Source organism: Bos indicus, chromosome X, assembly GCF_029378745.1.
Source record: "Bos indicus isolate NIAB-ARS_2022 breed Sahiwal x Tharparkar chromosome X, NIAB-ARS_B.indTharparkar_mat_pri_1.0, whole genome shotgun sequence".
Classification (NCBI taxonomy): domain Eukaryota; kingdom Metazoa; phylum Chordata; class Mammalia; order Artiodactyla; family Bovidae; genus Bos; species Bos indicus.
Genome location: NC_091789.1, coordinates 19,191,719 through 19,215,057, shown reverse-complemented (window position 1 = coordinate 19,215,057; position 23,339 = coordinate 19,191,719). Strand labels below are relative to the sequence as shown.

At 45.0% G+C, this 23,339-nt stretch overlaps 1 protein-coding gene across 7 annotated transcripts; it reads right to left on the bottom strand.

The window, feature by feature from the left end:
• Positions 1–349: 349 nt before the first annotated feature.
• Positions 350–14,984, bottom strand: LOC139181368 (zinc finger protein 75D-like). Of its 7 annotated transcripts, none has more exons than XM_070784597.1 (8): positions 14,760–14,978; positions 11,937–12,460; positions 10,586–10,775; positions 9,796–9,887; positions 9,340–9,466; positions 3,688–3,839; positions 3,471–3,537; positions 350–1,918 (listed from the first exon to the last, which is right to left on the bottom strand). In XM_070784597.1, the coding sequence occupies exons 1-7, from the start codon at positions 14,809–14,811 to the stop codon at positions 3,493–3,495; spliced, it is 1,182 nt and encodes a 393-aa protein (XP_070640698.1). In that variant the 5' UTR covers positions 14,812–14,978; the 3' UTR covers positions 350–1,918; positions 3,471–3,492. The 7 variants fall into 7 exon arrangements, 3 of the variants coding, with proteins under 3 accessions (XP_070640698.1, XP_070640699.1, XP_070640697.1); XM_070784598.1 differs by having other exon boundaries at positions 367–552; positions 3,688–3,782; positions 14,760–14,984; XM_070784596.1 differs by having other exon boundaries at positions 369–552; positions 14,760–14,977.
• Positions 14,985–23,339: the final 8,355 nt, after the last annotated feature.

Here is a 23,339-nt window from a genome sequence, read left to right as displayed (position 1 = left end):
TTGTTCCCAATATTAGGAACATTCTTTCACCATTAAATATTATGTGCACTGAGGTTTTTTATAGACTATTTGCCAGAAGAATGAGTTCCTAACAATTTCAATGTTCTTAAAAGATTTTAAAATCATGAATGGGTACTGAATTTCACCAAATCCATTTTTTAAATCTTTTGGAATGATTATGTATTACCCCTTTGTTCTATTAATATGAAGTATAACATTCAATGGTTTCCTGCCATGACCCCACCCAATTATAGCCCTCAGGATGCTCCCCTCCCCCAGCTTCTGGCCACCAGAGTCGGGTGAGCTCACCAACAGACCCTTTCCTCCAAGGGGCACCACACCAGAAACAAGAGGCCTCTGTGTTTTTTTGTTTTTTTTTTTTATTGAACTAAAATAATTTTCTTTATTAACTTATACAGACACAAGATTTGACAACACTGAAAACAAGAACATTTCTCTGACCAGACTGCGCTGACTGGTGGAGAGTTCATCACACACAGAAAAGGGAAAGCTGTCTTATTCAAGTCGGTGATGGTGTAGAACCTCCACTGCCTGAAAAAGAGATTGCAAATAAAGTACACAGAGAGGAGAGCAGCAGAGGCCTAGTGAGGAGATGAGGAAGAGGTGGGAGAGCAGCAGCAGCAGCAAACTACTCAAGATCAAAATGGTAAGAAAAATAGTGGCAGGAGCACGTGCTGAGGACGTGTCCCCGCCCCTCCCACAGCCAATACCTTTGGGGGCGGACAGCCCCAGCCAGAGCCCCATGGGGAGGGGGGATTCTCTGCAGGTGATGATGGGTCTCTAAGCCCGGGGCCCCTGAATCTCCAACATACTTTCTCCACTTTAGGAAGCGGCCTCCCAGGGCCCAGGCAGCTCCAACAGAGCTGGGAGCCTGGGGAGGACAGGATGCCCGTCCCCCAGAGCACACCCACTAAACAGCTCAGCACCGTCTGCATCGCACAGCCACTCATGTGTGCATAAACACTCACACACACGCATTCACACATGCACACTGACATGTATATTCACACCCACACACACACTCTCACACCAGTACCTTCACACACCCACATCTGTGCACTCATACCCATACACTCATCCACACTTATACACCCACACATCCCCATGCTCACACTCAAGCCCTCATGCATGAACATGCAAATTCACACACACATCCCCACACTCACATGCACTCAACATGCGCACTCACACACAGGCACGCACATATTAAGTAAAGACCCTCCCTAGTGCCCTCCCCAGGTCCTCTCAGGCTGGCCCAGGAAGAGGCTGCGGCTGGGGATCCAGTCACCCAGAGCGTGAGACCCGAACTTGAAAAGGGCACATTTACGCATCAGCCCCAAGGAGGCCCCTGGTCCTCCGCTCCTCTCCTCCCCTGCAGCCCATGTCACAGTCTCTCAGAACTCCAGGGATGCAGTCCAAAGGCTGGCAGTCTCCCGGAAATGGTCCTGGAGGGACACAGTTGGGGTGGAGGAGGGGCCACCAGGACCAGGGGTTTCCAGGCAACTTGGCACAAGGGAGGAAGCCATCAGCACCCTTCCGTCTGTGGGAATCTGCGGGGGGCATGTAGTAGCCTGGGTGCAGCCTCAGGCCTCGGGGTGAGGCAGGCAGAGCTCTTCAGCCGGGCCCTGGGTGGCTGAGAAGGGCACATGGTGTGAGGCTCAGCCCCTGTGTCCCAGGGGCAACCAGGCTGCTGTGGTTCTTAGTCCCAGGAACTGAGGACCAGGACCGCGAGCAATCAGTGAGGGGGCAGATGTGGATGTGGGATGGGGGTGAGGGCCAGGGCCTCTCCCAGCTCCCCTCAGTGCCGCTCCTGGTGCACCAGTCAGCAGCACAGCCAGGACCGCTGCAGGCCCATCCAGAGCAGATGCTCCTGTGTGATCCTAGCAGGAGGGACAGCCTGGAGACAGAGATATGGGGTCATGCGTGGGTCTCAGCTCCACGCCACCCACTTGTATCCCTTCCCTCCTATTACACTCGGCCCCAGGAGCCAGCCACCACCCCACCCAAACTGAGAGGCCTGTGCCACTCGACACCAAGGAACCCCTGGTTAAGCCTTGCGTGGGGCTTGGGTTAGGGTGGGGAGGTTTGTGTGTAAGGACCTTGCTCCCCAAGGGGGTTCTGGGATTCATCTCTCCTGTGACCATATCAGCTCAGACTGTCCCCCAGTTCTTCCCTGTAACTTGCTCTCACCTTCCCTGCCACGGGCCTCTCTCTCTCTCTAGATCTCTTGGGAGTCTGTGCTCCCCTCCCCCATCCCACTGTGCCAGATCTCCCAGAGACTGGGGTGCAGGTAGGCAGTGAAGACCCAGAGGCAGGTTCAGCTCCCCCACTTTGATCTATGTGACAAGGGCAAATGTCTCCCTTCCCAGAGCCCAGCAGGTGGGGAGAACCTGCTCCACCAGAGTGTCTCTAGCTCCATCCTTCCTTCCCCATGCCAGTACTGGATCACCAGGCCACCCCTTCCCTCGGGCTCTCCACCTGGAAGGCCCTGCCTCTCCTCGAGGGGTCAGGCTCTTCTCTCGGGTGCTCCCCAGGCAACTCTAGGGTCAGGGGTGCCCCAGGCAGGGATTTGACTCTCTGGACAAGACCACAGAAGGGGCGGTTCACCTTCTATAAAACCAGTTCCTGCAAGAAAAACATGGGGACTTGAGAGCTGCCTCTTCACCCAGAGATGTCCCCGTCTCCCCAGTTGTTGCCTACCCTACAAGCCTCTTCTCCATCTGCTCTCCCACCCCGGCCTGACAGCTGCCCTCCACTCAAGGAGACCCCCACTTTCCCAAATCCTTTGGGACACAGGGGCTGCTGGAGGCTGTCCAGGACTGGAGCAGCACATTCTGTGGCACCAGGAGGGCACTGGTAGGAGGTGGAGGGAGCGTGGCTGAGATGGGGCAGGGCTGGGAGGAACATGTCTTTCCCTCTCTTCCCTGTCCCCTGATGCAAAGCTTTGGAGGGTGGAGAGGAACAAGAGAGACAACAGGAGCAGGCAGAGAGCAGTCCCACAGACCCGCCAGGAGGAAGTCTTGTGAAGGGCTGAGAAAGAGACAGACCTGGGCTTGGGCCAAGAACACAACCATCCATCCAGGCTGCCTCTCGAGGGGTGGAGGACAAGGGGGCCAGCATCCTCTCTCTTCTAGGGCTTTCTCAGGGCCTCTCCAGGGCCATTTCCCTCCATTCCCCCGTGTTCAGGTGACACTACCGGGGCCATGGTCCGAGGTGATGGGCTGATCCTCGGAGATGCCCAGGAAGTCGCCTCTCATCCCCAAGTTGGAAATATGACAAGGTTGTCCAGAGGGCCTGCGTGCACCCTGCCTTGCCTGCTCTCGGCTCGGCAGCTTTCCAGGCTGGCTTCCACGGGTCCCTTCCTCCCCCAAGCCCCCCAGGGGCTGGATATGTAGATGCCACAGCAACAGCCTCCCTCCAGCCCGCAAGTCCAACCTCTGGTCTCCTACCTTTTTGGTCAGGGTCAATCATTCATGTTTCTAATGAAGAATTTCTTCCTTCTGCTCCCTCCTTCGGCTAAAGTGAAACAACAGGTTGGCTGCACTCAGATAATTTCCTTGAGTTTCATGGAAAGGGCCCATTTTGAGAGTTTCAGTGCAGTTTGTCACCAGCCACGAAGTGGCTGGCGAGGGCTGGGGCTTCGGGACTGCGAGGTCGTTTCCGTACCCTGCATGTATCACCGTGATTTTCCTTGCCCACTGTTGTCTCAGCATCTTTCATTGTGGCCTTTCCTAATACTTCGCATCCTGATGGTTGTATCTCTAATGTAGGAAGAGATACAGGTGGGTCATTTTCAGGGTCATTTGTGAGCTTTAACCCTGTTGGAATAAACAGAAGAATCAGCCATCTGTTTCCCGGAACAAGAAAACTGTCGGCATGGAAGAAAAATCAATGCTGACAGCTTTTTAAAAATACAGGAACAAGGGATTTTTGGTCCAATCTGGACAAAATGGCACAGACCCATTTTCCCCTGGACTTCCTTTCTGGGCACAACTACAAATCCATTTAAGAATGCAAGATACAATGAACAGAGAATTCTATAAAGTGGTAAGAGGAAGGCAAAATGGGTTGGGACTCCAGGACTAGAAGAGTAACACAGTAGGTATCTTACATCCCCACATCCAAAAATGTAGGCAACCCAGATCTCGTGTTTTCCAAATCTCAACTGAGCAACAGAAGGCTGCCTCAATAGGCTAACTCTATCCACAATCGGAAATGGGAAACCGTCTGACAACATCAGAACTCCAATCGGAGACATCAGATTTGTCATGCAGAACTAGCAAGATGGACCTAGCTAACCAGCCACTAGCAGCCGGCCCCAGGAAGCCTCTTCATCCCTAAGGGTCAGAGGTTCCCACTGAGAGACACTCTAGCCTAAGTAAAGATCTTCCTCATTCCTCACTCTCTGGCAGCATGAGCAGGAGCACATGGGAATCCCAGCAGTACCACATAAATCGAGGAGACCAAAATAATACCATAAAGGCTCTGAAAATTAAGCTGTCACTAGACACATATTCCACAAAGTAGAAAAGAACTTACATGCTAAACTAAAACAGAGTGACTGCCCATTAAAATATTTAAATAGGACTCAGACTCTCCTAACATAATAGACAAAATGATCAGGATACAAAAAAACAGATCACAAATCACATAGAACACCTAGAACCCAAAAAAAAAAAACACAAAACACAACTTGAGTGAGAAAAAGCAATCTGACAAAAATGGAATCAGATTGGTAATCAAAACCACAAAGGCAAGAGAAAAATTTTAAATATATGGGGACAAATGGAAATATACTTCTTAATAATCCATGATTCAAAGAGAAAGTCTCAAGGGAAATTTAAAAATACATACTTAAATGAAAATGAAATTATATAATATAATCAAAATATGTGGAATGCAGCTATAGGAATGCTCAGAGGAAAATGTATAGCCCTAAAGGCACACAACAGAAAAGAGGAAAGCTCTCAAATAAATAATCTACGTTTCTACCTCAAGAAACTAGAATAAAAGGAAAATAAAAATTGAAGGAATAATAAAGATCACAGCAAAAATTAAACAAAAAACTTGCTCCTCAAAAAATTAATAGAACTGATAAACCTGTATTAACTTAGGCAAAAATGAAAGAAGATGCAAACCATCCATATCAGGAAGGAACTGGGTCTATCACTACACGTTCTGCAGCAATTAAAGAGATAATAAGGGAATACTATCAGCAACTTATGTTCACAAATGTTAAAAGTTAGGGGGAAATGGGTAAATTTCTCAAAATCTACAAACTACCAGAATTCAACCAGTGTGAAATAGATAATCTGAATAGCACTCTGAAAATTAAAACTTGAACTCATAATTAAAAAGCTGCCAAAACAGACATCTCCAGATTCATATAGTGTTACTGGAGCATTCTACAAAGTATCTATACAATTAACACCACTTTTATATCATCTCTTCCAGAAAACAAGAACTATTACCCAAATCATTTCATAAGGCCAGTAATTACCCTGATAACAAAATCACACAAAGACAGTACTCAGAAGGAAAACTACAGACTAACATCTCCCATGAACTTCAACACGAAAATCCTCAACAAAATATTGGCAAGCTGAATGTAACAGTATGTAAGCATTATATACCGTGATCAAGTAGGATTTCCATATTTGAAATCAACCAACATAACCCACCATATATCAACAAGCTTTGAAAGATCATAATCCCATTGACTGACACAGAAAAGTATTTGACAAACCCTACATCCATTAACGATAAAAAAACTCAAGAGAGACGTCCCTGGTGGACCAGTGGCTAAGACTCCACATTCCCAATACAAGCGGCCCAGGTTCAATTCCTGGTCAGGGAACTAGATACCGAAAGGACGCAACGAAGAATTTGTATGCCACAACTAAGTGTTCACACACTTCAACTAAAGAGATCCCGAGTGCTGCAATGAAGACCCAGCATAGCCAAAAATAAATAAATAAAACCCTAGGAAAGTTAGGAATTATTATCAACCTGATAAAGTATCAATAAAAACCCTGCACGAACATCACATGTAAAAGCGAAAGACATAACGTTTCCATGATAAAACTGAGAAGAAGGCAAGGATGTTTGCTCTCGCCATTCATATTCAACATTGTACCAGAAGTTGGACCTACTGCAACAAGGCAACAAATAAATAAAGAAATAAAAAGCACTGTAGATCATGTGACTATGTATAAAAACCCCAAGAAATTTACCAAAAAACGCCTTCCTAGAACTCATAAGCAAGTTCAGTAGGGTCACAGGATAAAAGAAGAAAACATAAAATTAGAGGCAGACCTATATAAAAACACTGAACATTTGTTTTAACAAAAATTTAAAATAATACCATTTACAGTTATGCCAATGAAAATTAAATGCTCCTGCATATACTTGGCAAACATGTAGAGGATCTGCACACTGAAAATTATAAAAAGTAGATGAATAACTATACTCTAACACAAACATAGATAAAATAAATTTTTTTCTCTATCAGAAAGTTGGTGATGGGACTTCCCTGGTGGTCCAGTGGTTAAGAATCCACCTTCCAATGCAGGGGACTCAGGTCTGATCCCTGGTTGGGGAACTAAAATCCCACATGCCCCAGGGCAATGAAGCTAGCACCCTGCAACTAGAGAGAGCCCTCGAGCTCTAACTAGGGAGGCTGCACACCACAGTAAAGACCCAGTGTAGCCAAAATAGATAAGTAGATAACATTTTTTAAATGATGAAAGAAATCAAAGAAAACTTGCAAAACATACTGTGTTCATTGTTTGGAAAAATCAACACAGTAAAGAGATCATTCCTCCTCAAATTCACATATAGTTTAATGTTATTTCTAGCAAAATTCCAAAAAAGTTTCTTATAGATAAGCGTATTCTAAACTTTACATGGAAAGGGACAGGCCCTAGCATAGCTTAAAATAAAATTGATCTTGACAAAATAAAGTGGGAAGAAAGACTCACACATAACTCGATGGAACAAAACAGATACACAAGTATGCCCAACTGATTTTGACCAAAGTGCAAAAGCAATTCAATGGAGGAAGGCCAGCCTTTTCAATAAACAAGGCTGAAGCAACTGGACCTACACAGGCAAAAACACAAATGAGCTTCAATCTAAATTTCGTATCTTATATAGAATCTACTCAATATGAATCACAGACTTAAATGCAAACTTAAAAAACTTTTAGGAAAAACATAGAAAATTTTAGGGATCTATGGCTAGCCCTGATAGCAAAGATACAACCGGTAAAAAGAAAAGTGAAAAACTGGGCATCAAAATAAAAAACTTACTCTGTGGAAACCCATGGGAAGAGGATAAAAGGAAAAATATACAGACTTGGGGAAACTACTTGCAAACCATATACGCTAGAAAGCACTACAATCTATACAAGAACTCTCAAAATTCAACACTTAAAAAACAACCAAATGAAAACCATGGCAAAGGCCGTTTCACTGAAGATAATATAAAGATGGCAAATAAGCACATGAAAAACTACATCATCATCAGCTATTAGCGAAATGCAAGTCCAAGCCACAATGAGATAACATTACATACTTAACAGAAAGCCAAAAAATTTTTAAGTGGTAATACTATTAAACAACGGCAAGAATGTGGAGAAAGGATCACATCCATTGCTGGCCAGGAAGGTCAAATAATGCAGCCACTCTGAAAACCAGTTTAGCATTCAACATCTGATTACCATATGAAACGGCAATTTCACTCTTTAACTCTCTATCCCAGAGAAACGCAAACTTACCATCTCTACACAAAATTCTGTACAGGAATGTTCATGGCAGCTTTATTCACAATAGCCCAAGACTGAAGACAGCAAAAATATCTTTCAATGGTTTATCAATATTACAGAACACTTCTCAGCAGTAAAAATGAATGAACTACTGATACACACAATAACTTAGATGAATTTCCAGGGAATTATTGTGAAGGAGAAAAGTTAATCTCCCAAAGCTGTATTTTTGAAATGACAAAATTTTTGAAAACTGTAAGCAGATCAGTGGTTGGCACAGGTTGGTGATGAGGTAGGGTGTGGGAGGGAAGGGTGTGTTGTTGTATTGATAAAAGGGCAACAGGAAGGATCCTTGTGGTAATGGATCTGCATTGGGGTGGTGAATATACAAACCTCCACGTGATCAAATCTTATATAACTAAATACATACACACCCACCAATGAATACAAGGAAAATGAAAGTATGAATACGGTCAGTGGACTGTACCCATTTTATTATCCTGGTTGTGACGTCATGTACGTTTGCAAAAGTTATCACTGAGGGAAAATGGGTAAAGCGTATATGGGTTCTTTGTAATTAAATGTAATTAAAATTACATTTTAAATATGCTTGTGAATCTACAAGTCAGTCAATAAAGAGGTTAATTTTTAAAAAATATAGAGGAACAAAATCTTAAAATTGTTAAGCCTTTATAAAGGCTCCTATTAAGGAATTTTCTCCTCTTCCTATATGTACGTTTACCTCAAAGAGACTCACCAAGAATGTCCTCGAACTCTTAGGGACGTTGGGTCTGTGGTTCTTGCCCTTGTGCTAAACAGATCACTTTAAGTTTAGGGTGCAATGATAACGCTCTGAGAATAAAACTTGGAGGTCATGGACTGCCATCTAAATTCCAGACTTATTTTCAGAAAAAGCGAATAACTCTCTATACTTTTATTTACTCCAAACATTTAAATGGGCAGAATCTTAAACTCAGTATCTTCTTTATATTCTACCGTGGCTGTGGCTGGATGTACAATGAGGAAGCTAGGAACTAACCCTAAGGACACATGGAAACGTCGTGGGACAGGAGTCTTGTGGTATTCCAGCAGACCTGGTTAGAGATGAGGTGGCAGAGACCAGGATGGTAAGAGCAGAAGAGGTTGAGACATGGTTGTATTCAGGAGCTATTTTGAAGACAGAGTTAAGAGTACTTGCTCCCTGATTGGCTGGGGGGTAGGGATAACCAAAGGACTGGAAAAAAGGATAACTGAGAGTTTTGGGGCCTGAACAACTGGGTAAACTGTGCTTTCTACGGACATGGAAAAGATCTGGCAAGAGTGGGCTTGCAGGGTAGGGCAAGAGTATGATAGATCAAGCAGTCTACTTAGGAGAAAGAGGTGTATTTGTAAAAAGCTCTCCAGGTGATCTGGATCTGCCTTCCCTCTCCCCTCACACCATCAAGCTGAGAACCAACCCACTGCTGGGACACTCTCACAGGTGTGCATTTTCCATGAACTGAGGATGTAACAGATTGCTCAACTGCTGTACAAAGGAAAGGAAGACTCTTTACCTACAGAGGCGACATCCTCATAGAGTTCCTGCATTACATCAAGGTAGAGGGTCTTCTCATCAGGGGTCATTATTTTCCATTCTTCCTTGGAAAAATACAAGGCCACATCTTCAAATGTCAATGGACTCTAGAGAAGAGAGTAAGTTGTAGTTCAGTACTCGCTACAACAGAAGCCGTCCTATCACTCATTTCTGAATTACATGGGAGGCCAGTTACCAAAAAAGTTAAGAGAAGATTCAAGGGAAAAGGAGTGAGATGACAGGAAAGGTGCCCAAGAGATCAGTACACAGCTTGGGAGGTGCCCAATCCCACAGCGCCAATCCTAGTTGCCTAGGGAACACCCTGGGCTAATGTGCCTCAGAGCATCTGCTGTGTAAGGCAGGATCATGGGCAGCAGAGAAAAGCAGACAAGGCCACATTCAGGCTGCCTGAAAACGCTTGTAAAGTACAGCTCACCTGGGACATAGGCAAGGTGAGCTTAGATGCCAACTTGCAGCTTGGGGTGCTTTTCTCCTCAGAAAAGGTTGGACTCTCTTCAGCAGGCACAGCTGTGGGGAAGGAGCCAGAAAAAAAAATATATTTTTTCTGTTTATGAATACCCCAAACCAACTTCTACAGTTTAGGACTCCCTCAGTAAAGACAGCTCACCTTCACGTGTGTGTGTGCACACGCGAGCTCACACATCTGCACCACAAGTGGCCTTCTCATAAATTAGAACCAAAAAGCCACCACTCCATAGAACTGGTTCCCAGTTTTCATTAAATGAAAGGAAATCCACTGCTTTTCCTCTCATTAAAGAAAATGTTCACTGAGCTAGGCAAGCATTAGAGGTGTTTGAAAATTAAAACCTTGGTGGGAAACATGGGAGATTTCTTTTATCACTTTTTTCCTGGTGTACAATTCTCTTCCCATTCTGCCACTGACAGCCCATTTCTGATCCCAATTTCTCCTCTAACTTCTAATGGTGAGATGACCCCCCTGCCTTGTCCCTGCTCTACCTTCTTCTCCCCTCTCAAATTTCTATAGAGAAAGGTCCACATTGTGAATACCAGGGTTCTGTGGTTTGGATGCTTCTGTACCCCAGAATGGCCTTCACCTTCACCCACCACAGACCTACTGTACTCTCACTAGAAACACATCCTAACTGAAAGCATGACTGGGCACCTGGAAAATTCCCATGCAATGCTCCCTGAACCAATTACTATCACAGCTCCCAGGAGAATATAATGATGATGAAACTCCTCACCTCCTTTATCCACAGGCTGGCTTTCTTTGTGAGTATTCCAGTCCGGATCCTGCAGTACTTGGTATATATTCGAACATGCTTCCTGGAACACACCCACTGGCTGGGGCTCTGCTGGCTTCCACTTAAAGCCTGGGGCCACTGCTGTTCCTCCCAAGAGCGCTGTGTCATTTCCCAGTTGATGGGTTGTGACCTAAAAATAACCCCCATCCTCATTAGAAAAGAGCTTTTGGTTTTGGGGTGGTGATGGAAGAACAAATAAGAGTAGAGTCCAGGTTTGGGGAGCAGTAAGGAAATTTTTAAAAATGAAGAGATATTGCGCTCACAAAGAACTGTACACATGATCTGGGAAAATCAGATTAAAATGAGAGAAGCTATGACTTGCTTGCCTCCACACCTCCTTGGACAGTCACAGCTCAGGCCAAGAGCAGGGTAGGGGTAGGCTGTCTGTTCTCTCACTGCCTCCAATCTCTTGCTTTCTAGACTTGGATCCTTGCTTTAGTGGACTTTGATTTTCTAGTTTCCTCTAAAGAATAAGAAAATGAATAAAAGAGGGTTTTCTGTCAGGTGGATTTTCCAATCCTCCCACGTCCAGGGAACAATTTCATGGAGAAAGGGGATGCAGCGGAGGAAAAAATGGGGAAAGAGCTGGATTCAACTTTCTGCCATATACTTCAGGTGTATAAGACACTTGTGCTCCTCAAGGCGGGGCTCTCAAGGAGAAGTAGGCTGCCATCGCCCCAGGGCAGACCTGGTTACCCACTCACCAGCAAGGCCAAGGCAAAGCAATGAAGGCAGGCCACGGAGACGCTTTTCTCCTGGCCCTGCGATGTGTGTTCCCAGCCCAGAGAGCACCACCCCTCAGCATTCAGATTTTCTCCATTTTATTGTTAGCTTTTTTCTTCTTTCTGATCCTTGTTTCCCTTTTCTCTTTCCATTTCCTCTCTTTGCAGTCTCCCCAGAAAGGTTTGATTTATACTTTGGCTGCTACCCTCTCCTGCCTTTGACCTTTAAAACCCTGCATTTGGAGGTTTTTTTCTCCCTTCCTAGCATTTTCTTGCCTTTTATTTCTTGGCTGCTAGGTCCTATCTCCTTGGCCATGCTAGGCCAGGCCCACCACCTTCAATTCACCCTGGCCCTAAAGAGGGCAAAATGCATTTCTTTTTCTAAGGCCAGGAAAAGACTCTCAGGAACTCCCCAACCTGGAAGCTGTCAGTGCAAGCCTGTGATTTCAGATTGCACTTAGTTATTCTAAAGGAACAACAGAAGAGTGACTTAATCCATCTCATTCTCCAATTATTGACCCCACTTTCACCCTCTTTCACAGTGTACATGTAAGAATCTTTCTGCTCACCTCATTGCTTATTCCACCACATTCTCTGTGAAAGCGGTCTACCAGGGCCACAGCCTCTTTGACGTTCTGTGGATGATACTTCTGCACCCAGTTCTGGATATGACTGGGCAGAACGTCCAGGAACTGCTCCAGCACCAGCAACTCCAAGATTTGCTCTTTTGAGTGGATCTCTGGCCTCAGCCACTGAGAGCATAATTCCTGCAGGTGGCTGACAGCCTCATACGGTCCAGGTGTGTCATGGTAACAGAAGCTCCGGAAGTGCTGGCGAGCACTCTCAGGATGAAGACTGCCCATCTGTGGGCTGGATTTCTTACTCTTATTGGAACTCTCTTTCACAGACCTCTTAGTCCCCTGTAAAACCTCCACATGTGGGTACAAGCATGCAGGCGCCTTCACAGGGCTCATCATTATTTGCTCTGGGAACAGCTTTTCTTCTATTTGTGACATCCTCCTGGGCCACCTGATAACTGAGGCCTTGTCAGCTTTGGTACAAAACCAATGAGTGGATCTTCTCCCCAAGGGCACTGAGAGAGGGGAGGGAAAAAAAAGTACACGTCAAGAAGAAAGCCACATGACGCACATTTACTTACTTATCAGAGAAGAAGAACAGAAAGTTATCAGAAAAGGAGGAACAGAAGTAACCGTTCTGCCTCCTCTTTAAAATTAACTGCCACTCGTGAAGGCTCAAGACTCAGGACATGTTTTCAACCTTTCCTCTGTTACCCAACTTTGAAACAAATATACAACTCTGGAAAGAGAAATGCTAGTTCATCACTTTTTCTTTAAGGTTGAGGGATGAAAAAACTTACATGCATTTGCTAAAAGGAGCTTTGATGTTATCCAATACTTAATCTGTGCACTTCCTGTCCCACCTTTATAAATGGGGGTATTTGACTTTCTCTACATTTTAATAGATCATTCCAGTTTCTTATCCTCACTGAGATGAGGGACAACTGCTCTGTCCCTTCATCTTCTTATGCAGACTGATTCCTTTGCTTCATGGAACATCTAGATTATCTTTTTCAGCATATTAATACTTGAAGGGAAACTGAAACACTCAGATCAGAAAAAAATTAGAGAAAGTGTGACCTTATTCCTATCAGCAAGTTTCGCACACTAAGCTATTAGATGGCATTAACACTGCTTCTTTGGCACCTTCTGGGAACACATATGAATGTCACTGTGCCCCTTGTTCACAGAACACAATGGCACCCCACTCCAGTACTCTTGCCTGGAGGGGGGAGCCTGGTGGGCTGCCGTCCATGGGGTCCCACAGAGTCGGACACGACTGAAACGACTTAGCAGCAGCAGCAGCAGCAGCAGGAGCCCCTTTCTACCTGTGTATGAAATTTTCTGCTCACTTAACTAGAAAAACTGACAGCTCGATTTGTTTCCAAGATATCCAAACGTCACACTCTTAAAACACACACACACACACACACACACACACACACACACACACGGAGAAACAGGGACGATAAAGGTTGTTCGGAAACAAGAAAGGTCCTAGAAAAGGTAACCCTTGTCTTGACTTGACATTTCCTCAGGGTCATAGAGATTTTTAAGCAAGGCTGACGATGGCCTTGAGAGTCTGATTTTCTCAGAGGTGACCCAAGAGAAACAACAACAAGGCTCTTTCAAGGAAGCCACAGGTGTTCAAAGGAATGGCTCCAGAGGTACAGGGACACTTCCTGCATTTCTCTGTCAGCAGAAACTAATGTCTTGGAGGCTGAAATGACCTCTTTCTCGGAGCTTCCCTGCTAGCTCAGTTCCGCCTGCAATGCAGGAGACCCCAGTTCGATTCCTAGGCCGGGAAGATCTGCTGGAGAAGGGACAGGCTACCCACTCCAGTATTCTTGGGACTTCCCCCTTGTGGCTCCGGTGGTAAAGAATCCGCCCACAATGTGGGAGACCTAGGTTCGACCCCTGGGTTGGGAAGATCCCCTGGAGACGGGAAACGCTACAGTTTCCCCAGTGTTCTGGCCTGGAGAATTCCACGGACTGCATTCGCAGAGAGTTGGACACAACTGCGCGACTTTCAAATTCACCAGTAATATGCTCATAAGCCGGCAGAAACGGGCAAGTTTCGCTGGGTGCCCTGGTAGGCCTTTCCGCCCTACGGCCCACCTCCACCTTCTGGGTCCAAAGTACCAAAAGCTCTCAACACACCAGCGGCCTCCGAGGCTACTTCAGCAGCAACCCTGGGGTTTGTTTCCACACGGTGTCCAGAAGTTTGCTTCCGGAGGTTAGATATGACTGTAGGTGCCGGCCTGAGTACCGGCCTCCTCGAGAACAGGTATCGCCGGGTCTCAGACCCACCCGCCGCCCGGCAAAGAAGCCACAGCGACATCGAAAAGGCCGCCCGCCCCGGCTAACTTCCGCCCTTCCCCCCACCCCCGCTGGCTCCTGAGGTATCTCTAAGGGTATGGCTCGGGATTTCTCGAGGCTCTCCCGACCAAACCCCCAAGGAAAATCAGCGTCTCGATTACCTCCACCCAGCTCTGGCTTCCGTGGACGCCAATTCCCTCTTCCTGGGCTCGGCTATCAAGTCACCACACCTCACGCCGTCGCGGGGAGGCAGGCAGGTGCGGGTTCCCGCGCCCCCGGGGGCGGTGCCGGGAAGGCGCGAGGCCCCGGGCGCGCGCGGACCTTGCGAGTTCAGTCACCGGCGTGACCCCTCTAGCGCCTCGAGACCGTACCCCGGCTCGCCATTCTGGGGTCTCGTGCTGTGGGCCGGGCGCCCACCGGAAACGAAAGGATGGCTTCCGGTGGCTGCGTGATAGCCACGCCCATCACACCCCCCCCCTCCTCTGCCCCCCAAACCTGCGTAGGCGCGCACACGCGAGTCAGGAAGCGTCCCGCACGTCCGCCCCATCCTGGGGTCAGCCCCGGATGCAGAAAAAAAGGACAGTTCAGGTCACCGAGTCTCGGGCTCACGGGAGTCCTGGCGGCGCCGCGAAGGAGGTTGTCTCCTGCGAGCGTCCGCGATCTCGGACCCCCCGACTTGCCGCGTGTCTTGCGTCCAGATTACTGCCGAATCGCGTTCCAACAGCCGGGGGTCTTTTCTCCCAGGAAGTTCGCCTGGCTAGGACCCCTATCTCCGAAAGTCATCACTAGGATTGTCCCGGGGACTCGAGTTAAGAGGCTTTTGGTCCTCCTGGCCAGACCCCTCGCTGGATCAGGAGCAGCAGTCCCTGATATTTTAAAAATCCTTTTCTGGTTTGCAGGCACGTGCTTCCCAACTATTATTGTTTATTCTTGATGCTGCTGCTGCTGCTGTGGCCGCCGCCGCCAAGTCGCTTGAGTCGTGTCCGACTCCGTGCGACCCCATGGACGGCAGCCCACCAGGCTCCCCCGGTCCCTGGGAGTCTCCAGGCAAGAACACTGGAGTGGGTTGCCATTTTCTTCTCCAATGCATGCAAGTGAAAAGTGAAAGTGAAGTCGCTCAGTCGTGTCTGACCCTCAGCGACCCCACGGACTGCAGCCTTCCAGGCTCCTCCGTCCATGGGATTTTCCAGGCAAGAGTACTGGAGTGGGGTGCCACGGCCTTCTCCGTTATTCTTGTTAGCTAGGTTTGAACCTCGTGGTGTCCCTTCCGTTTACATTTCACTTTGACGTATAAAGAAATTCAGATACAGGACGCGGCGTCCGCAGAGTCACGTGGATTACAGGTGGCAGATTTTAGACCAATTGTAGGTCTCCTGTTGTCATACCCCATGCTTTTGCTACTGTATTATGCATCCCTGAAGAACAGGACTCTTGTTTCATCTTACACGTCCTGTACTGCTTAGCCTAGTTCTTTGGAGAAGGCATCTTTCTAAGAACCCGGATATCTCATGTTGTCAGTGTCTCAAAATTTTCATTGTTTACCTATTATTGAGCCATTTGGCGGAGAAGGCAATGGCACCCCACTCCAGTACTCTTGCCTGGAAAATCCTATGCTCAGAGGAGCCTGGTAGGCTGCAGTCCATGGGGTGGATAAGAGTCGGAGAAGTCTGTGCGACTTCACTTTCACTTTTCACTTTCATGTATTGGAGAAGGAAATGGCAACCCACTCCCGTATTCTTGCCTCGAGAATCCCAGGGACAGGGGAGCCTGGTGGGCTTCCGTCTATGGGGTCGCACAGATTCGGACACGACTGAAGCGACTTTTCAGCAGCAGAGCCATTTGGACAAAAGTTATCTGTAAGACTCGAAGACAAGAAATTATGTGTAGCTCAGTTGTACACTGGAGATGAAACTGACCTTAGTGTGAAAAATCAGTGTGAGAAACTCCTCTGGCAAGGATACCAGAGATCTACATGCCAAGGAGGAAAATAAACAAGAGTGCCTGTTCGCCTTTTAACATGCAAAATAAGATTACACTCAGAAGATAAGGTTAACCCTTATTTGCAGAGCAAAGCTGCCCTAAAGTGTGAGAGGACACCGTGCATTATCTGTGATTGTAAAACTAGTAAACATGTTTGCTTCACCAAGGAGTCGTTTTCAGAATGATTCTTTCAAAGCTGTGTTCCTGAGGTCAGGCCTTTTCAACCGAATGTTTTACAACAATGGAAGAAAAGTCAGAGCATTGTTGCTTCTGGATAATTCCAGGCTTACCTTTCAGCTGGGTCACTCACCAGTGAGGATGGTCAGATAAAGGCATTTTCTTTTTCCTCTTTTTTAAATAGTGAGATTTGTAAACCATGTGAAATTTAATATTAATCTGCTCGAAGTTATTCCTTATAATTGTCTTCAATAGAAATTAGATTATACAGTTAGCCATTTAGAATGAATATGGAAATAAGTATAATGATCTCTTCAGTTTTCCTTATAACCTACTATGGCTTATATGCTTCAAAGAAAAGAAAAAAAAATTTAAATGGCTAGAGACTCCAGGAAGACAGGTTGTAATTCACTTAAATTTCGTTACATTTTATTAATATGATTAGTGGTTTAAACATACATTGACCCGTTTTAAAACGTTTTTCCGTTATAAAACTCTGCATAATTAAAGGTTTATAGTTTTCTTATAATTTAAATCCATAACGCCCAGATCCCTTCCATACTTATGTTTTGTCTAATATGTTTGAAACACTAAGTAAAAAAGAGAAACTATGAAAAAACTGTGTAAAAAGGATTTTCTTTCCTGTAAACACTTCAACTTTGAGTCACCCAAGGAATCAAGATGAGATCCTGAGCAGCAAACAACTTTATAGGTGGACGGAAGAATACTGGAGTGGGTTACCATGTCCTCTTCCAGTGGATCTTCTTGACCCAGGGATGGAACCCGTGTCTCTTACATCTCCTGCATTGGCAGATGGGTTCTTTACCACTAGTGAAAGCTTACCAGAAGGGGGGCTCAATTGGGGACTAGGTGAAGACCCCTGTTGGAATGCCTTTTTAGTGCCTAAGAGCAATTATATGGGCCTCCTCTTTGCTCCGGCGTCAAGGGAAACATTCCAAGTAGGAGCAACATCAGTTTGGTGACATCATAAGATCTGTATGGGGGCTATTACAGCGGCTGCAGTGGGGAGAGGGTATATCCTTATGAGACTTACCATTCACATCAATTACCATCTTACCCAGACAGAACTGCATGCTCACTGGTTCCGGTTTTGTTCCCTGTGACTTCTGCACTGATGTTCTGCAGAACCATGCTGGTCACCCTAACTTTGCCTCACTCTACCAGGAACTGCCCAACACCCCACAATATCTGAACATGTATTGTGGCTCTCATGTGGTAGGCAAAAGGATCACTTCACATAGGAAGGTGTCAGATTACCTACCACCTTTCTTACCTTAACCAGGGGAGAACTTCAGTTCCAGCCTGGAGACCCCTCCCCCTGCCACCCACCACCTCTCATCAATGCCCAGATTACGGAGCCCAGAGTCCCACTCGGTATCTGGTGTGATGCACACCCAGAGCCATATCTTCATCCATCATGCTTGTAGTCATCACAAATAATAACATCTACAAGTGGGAGCTTTTTCAACATACATATCTTACTGAAAAACATAAGCATTTTACAAATGCTTCTGCCAGCTGGGTTTGTCTCCTCCAAAACACTTGGGAAAGGGCTTGCATGTATCTTTTCAAGCTAGCATTTTTCTTTTTCTTTTGTGATACGTACCCAGGAGTGGAATTGCTGGATCATATGGTAGCTCTATTTTTTTGTTTGTTTGTTTCTGAGGAACATCCATATTGTTTTCCATAGTGGCTGCACCAATTACATTTCCACCAGTGGTGTAGGAAGATTCATATTTCTTCACATTTTTGTCAATACTTGTTACAGCTCTTCTTTTTCATAATGGCCATTCTAACAAGTGTGATGTGATATCACATTATCATTTTGATTTGCATTTCCCTGATGGTTAACAGCATAGTGCATCATTTTTTTCTATTTATTTTTAATTAAAAGATAATTGCTTTACAGAATTTTGTTGTTTTCAGTCAAACCTCAAAATGAATCAGCCATAGGTATATATATGTCCCTTACTTCTTGAACCTCCCTTCTATCTCCCTCCCCATCCCATCCCTCTACTCTAGGTTGTGGGTCTCAAACAGAGACCGTGTTTGATTTCCCTGAAACATACGGCAAATTCCCACTGCCTATCTATTTTACATATGGTAATTTAAGTTTCCATGTTACTCTCTCCATACATTTCACCCTCTTCTCCCCTCTCCCTGTGTCCATTAGTCTGTTCTCTATGTCTGTTTCTCCACTGCTGTCCTGCAAATAAATTGTTTGTTACCATCGTTCTAGATTTTGGGTATATGCATTCAGTTCAATCACTCAGTCGTGTCCGACTGGTTCCCAGCCCATGGACTGCAGCATGCCAGGCTTTCCTGTCCATCACCAACTCCCGGAGTTTACTCAAATTCATGTCCATTGAGTCAGTGATGCCATCCAACCATCTCATCCTCTGTCATCCCCTTCTCCTCCCGCCTTCAATCTTTCCCAGCATCAGGGTGTTTTCCAATGAGTCAGTTCTTTCCATCGGGTGGCCAAAGTATTGGAGTTTCAGCATCAGCATCAGTCACTGAATATTCAGGACTGACTTCCTTTAGGATTGACTGGTTAGATCTCCTTCCAGTCCAAGAGACTCTGAAGAGTCTCCTCCAACACCACAGTTCAAAAGCACCAATTCTTCAGCGCTCAGCTTTCTTTATAGTCCAACTCTCACATCCATACATGACTACTGGAAAAACCATAGCTTTGACTAGATGGACCTTTGTTGGCAAAGTAATGTCTCTGATTTTTAACATGCTGTCTAGGTTGGTCATAGCTTTTCTTCCATGGAGCAAGCGTCTTTTAATTTCATGGCTGCAATCACCATCTGCAGTGATTTTGGAGCCCAAGAAAATAAAGTCTGTCACTGTGTCCATTGTTTCCCCATCTATTTGCCATGAAGTGATGGGACCAGATGCCATGAGCTTAGTTTCCTGTATGTTGAGTTTTAAGCCAGCTTTTTCTTTCTCCTCTTTCACTTCTACCAAGAGGCTCTTTAGTTCTTCCTCACTCTCTGCCATAAAGGTGGTGTCATCTGCATATCTGAGGTTATTGAGATTTCTCCCGGCAATCTTGATTCCAGCTTGTACTTCATCCAGCCTGGCATTTCTCATGATGTATTCTGCATAGAAGTTAAATAAGCAGGGTGACAATATACAGACTTGACACGCTCCTTTCCTGCTTTGGAACCAGTCTATTGTTCCATGTACAGTTCTAACTGTTGCTTCTTGACCTTGACCTTCTTGATATATGCATTAGTGTACGACATTTATTTTTCTCTTTCTACTTACTTCACTCTGATAGGCTCTAGTTTCATCCACCTCATTAGAACGGACTCAAATGCATTCCTTTTATGGCTGAGTAATATTCCATTGTGTATATGTACCACAACTTCTTTATCCATTCATCTGTCAATGGACATCTAGGTTGCTTCCATGTTCTAGCTATTGTAAATAGTGCTGCAATGAACAGTGGAGTACATGTGTCTTTTTCAATTTTGGTTTCCTCAGGGTATATGCCTCTGAGTGGGATTGCTTGGTCATACGGTGGTTTTATTCCTGGTTTTTTAAGTAATCTCCATACCATCTTCCATAGTGGCTGTATCAATTTACATTCCCACCAACAGCACAGGAGGGTTCCTTTTTCTCCACGTTTATTGTTTGTAGACTTTTTGATGAGGGCCATTCTGACTAGTGTGAGGTGATATCTCATTGTAGTTTTGACTTGCATTTCTCTAATACTAAGTGATGTTGAGCATCTTCTCATGTACTTGTTAGCCATCTGTATGTCTTTGGAGAAATGTCTGTTTAGGTCTTCTCCCCACTTTTTGATTGGGTTGTTTGTTTTTCTGGTATTGAGTTGTATGAGCTGCTTATATATTTTGCAAATTAATCCTCTGTCAGTTGTTTCATTTGCTATTATTTTCTCCCATTCTGAGGGTTGTCTTTTCACCTTGTTTATAGTTTCCTTTGCTGTGCCAAAGCTTTTAAGTTTAATTAGGTCCCATTTGTTTACTCTTGTTTTTATTTCTATTACTCTAGGTGGTGGATCATAGAGGATCTTGCTTTGATTTATGTCATCAAGTGTTCTGCCTGTGTTTTCCTCTAAGAGTTTTATAGTTTCTGGTCTTACATGTATGTCTTTAATCCTTTTTGAGTTTATCTTTGTGTGTGGTGTTAGGAAGTGTTCTAATTTCATTCTGTACATGTAGCTGTCTAGTTTTCCCAGCACCACTTATTGAAGAGGCTATCTTTGCCCCATTGTATATTCTTACCTGCTTTGTCAAAAATAAGGTATGGATAGATGCATGAATTTATTTCTGGATCTTTTTCCATTGGTCTATATTTCTGTTTTTGTGCCAGTACCATGCTGTCTTGATGACTGTAGCTTTGTAGTATTATCTGAAGTCAGGAAGGGTGATTCCTCCAGCTCCATTCTTCTTTCCCAAGACCGCTTTGGCTATTCGGGGTCTTTTGTGTTTCCAAATGAATTGTGAAATTTTTGTTCTAGTTCTGTGAAAAATGCCATTGGTAATTCGATAGGGATCACATTGAATCTGTATATTGCTTCTGGTAGTATAGTCATTTTCACAATATTGATTCTTCCTACCCAGGAACATGGAATATCTCTCCACCTGTTTTTTTAATCTTTGATTTCTTTCATCAGTGTCTTATAATTTTCTGTATACAGGATACAGTTCTTTTGTCTCCTTGGGTAGGTTTATTCCTATATATTTTATTCTTTTTGTTGCAATGGTGAATAGGATTCATTCCTTAATTTCTTTTCCTGATTTTTCATTGTTAGTGTATAGGGATGCAAGTGATTTCTGTGTATTGATTTTGTATCCTGCAACATTGCTAAATTCACTGATTATCTCTAGTAATTTTCTGATAGTATCTTTAAGGTTTTCTATGTATAGTATCATGTCATCTGCAAACAGTGAGAGCTTTACTTCTTCTTTTCCAGTCGGGATTCCTTTTATTTCTTTTTCTTCTCTGATTGCTGTAGCTAGGACTTCCAAAACTATGTTGAATAATAGTGGTGAGAGCATCTTTTAATGTACCTGTTGGCCATCTGGGCTTCCCTGGTGGCTCAGAAGTAAAGAATCTGCCTGCGATGTGAGAGACCTGGGTTTGATCCTTAGGATGGGATGATCCGCTGGAGAAGGGAATGGCAACCCACTCCAGTATTCTTGCCTGGAGAAGTCCATGGACAGAGAAGCCTGGCCAGCTACAGTCCATGGAGTCTGCAAAGAGTCAGACACAAGTGAGTGAGTAACACTGGTCATCTGTATGTCTTTGGGAAAATTTCTATTCGGATCCTCTGCCCAGTTTTAATGGCACTATTCACTTTTCTGCTCTTGAGTTGTATGAGGTTTTTACATATTCTATTTCTTCCTTCAGGTGATCTTCCCTACCCAGGGGTCAAATCTGGGTCTCCTGAGTTGCAGGCAGATTCTTTACCATCTGAGCCACCAGGGAAGTTCCCATATTTTTTTTGGATATTAGCCCCTTATCAGATACATGACATGCAAGTATTTTGACCCATTTAATAGTTGCCTTTTCATTTCATTGATGGTTTCCTTTGCTGGGCAGAGGCCTTTTAGTTTAATATAGCCCTGCTTGCTTATTTTTTGCTTTTGTTCCTTTGATTTTGGTGTCAGAACCTCCTGACTTCTTCTGTGACCATGCATAGGAGCATACCAATCACTCTAATTCTGCCTTACCTTAGCAGGGTCAGGAGATTTCCTTAAACATTCTTATAGTCCTCAAATATGTATGTGTGGCCTTTGTGTTGTGGCCCAAAGGATAATTTCTTATAGGGATCTATTTATTTACCTACTCTCTTTCTTTCCTTAATGAATTGTTAAGCCTCAGAAATCACCAGTTATGCAGGGCAGCTTGAGAGACCTGGTATCTCACAGTGGGGCGTTTAGTCATCTAGTATCAGGGAGGCAATGAAAAGATGAAGAGAGCATGCTGTTCCTCTAGTATATGCCAGGAAGACTCTCATCTATTGGCTTGACATAGGCTTCTTACAGCCACCTGATATGCCCTACAGCACCATCACACAGCACACCACATGGCCTAGTACACTCACTTGCATTGGGTGGAGTCACCTGCAAAAGTTTCTTTTCCTATAAGGCTGTGTATTGTTCATGGACCTAGAAACTGAAAACATTATTCCTGCATCGAGGATGTCTGAATTATCTTACAAGCCAATAAAATGGAGGAATACAACAGATCCAAAAATTGCTTATTTAGTGTTATTCATAAGGCCTTCCAGTTCACCTTTGAAAGCAATTTCCTGCACGTACTCATATAGGGTTGATTTTGAATTAATTGCATAGTGGTAGGAAAGAGACGGAGAAGGCAATGGCACCTCACTCCAGTACTCTTGCCTGGAAAATCCCATGGGCGGAGGAGCCTGGTAGGCTGCAGTCCATGGGGTCGCTGAGGGTCGGGCACAACTGAGCGACTTCACTTTCACTTTCCTGCATTGGAGAAGGAAATGGCAACCCACTCCAATGTTCTTGCCTGGAGAATCCCAGGGATGGGGGAGCCTGGTGGGCTGCCATCTGTGGGGTCACACAGAGTCTGACACGACTGAAGTGACTTAGCAGCAGCAGCAGGAAAGAGAAGGGGGCAGAGATCGATTCTGATTGTGTATGGGTTGATACTTATTGCTCATAGATGATGAGAACATGCAGTATCTCTGTATTATTTTTCAACTTCCATGTGTTTTGATCATTGTCATGAAGTTTGTGAAATGCAATCTGTTTGGCGAGAAGCTACAAATGCAGGCCCTGGTGCACATGAAGTGCTCTTTTACCTCATTAGTCTCTGGAGAGCAAGAAAACAAACCTCACAGTGCACAATGTGCATCAGCGAGACGGGGTCAGAGGTGCTCTG

Excerpts from the sequence above, each read along its gene's own strand:
- LOC139181368 (XM_070784597.1), bottom strand. The coding sequence starts at position 14,811 with ATGGGGCGGACGTGCGGGACGCTTCCTGACTCGCGTGTGCGCGCCTAC. Across the intron at positions 9,467-9,795 it reads TCACCTTGCCTATGTCCCAG|AGTCCATTGACATTTGAAGA; the intron begins GTGAGCTGTACT and ends TCTCTTCTCTAG. Across the intron at positions 3,840-9,339 it reads TGAGGATGTCGCCTCTGTAG|GGTTAAAGCTCACAAATGAC; the intron begins GTAAAGAGTCTT and ends TTATTCCAACAG.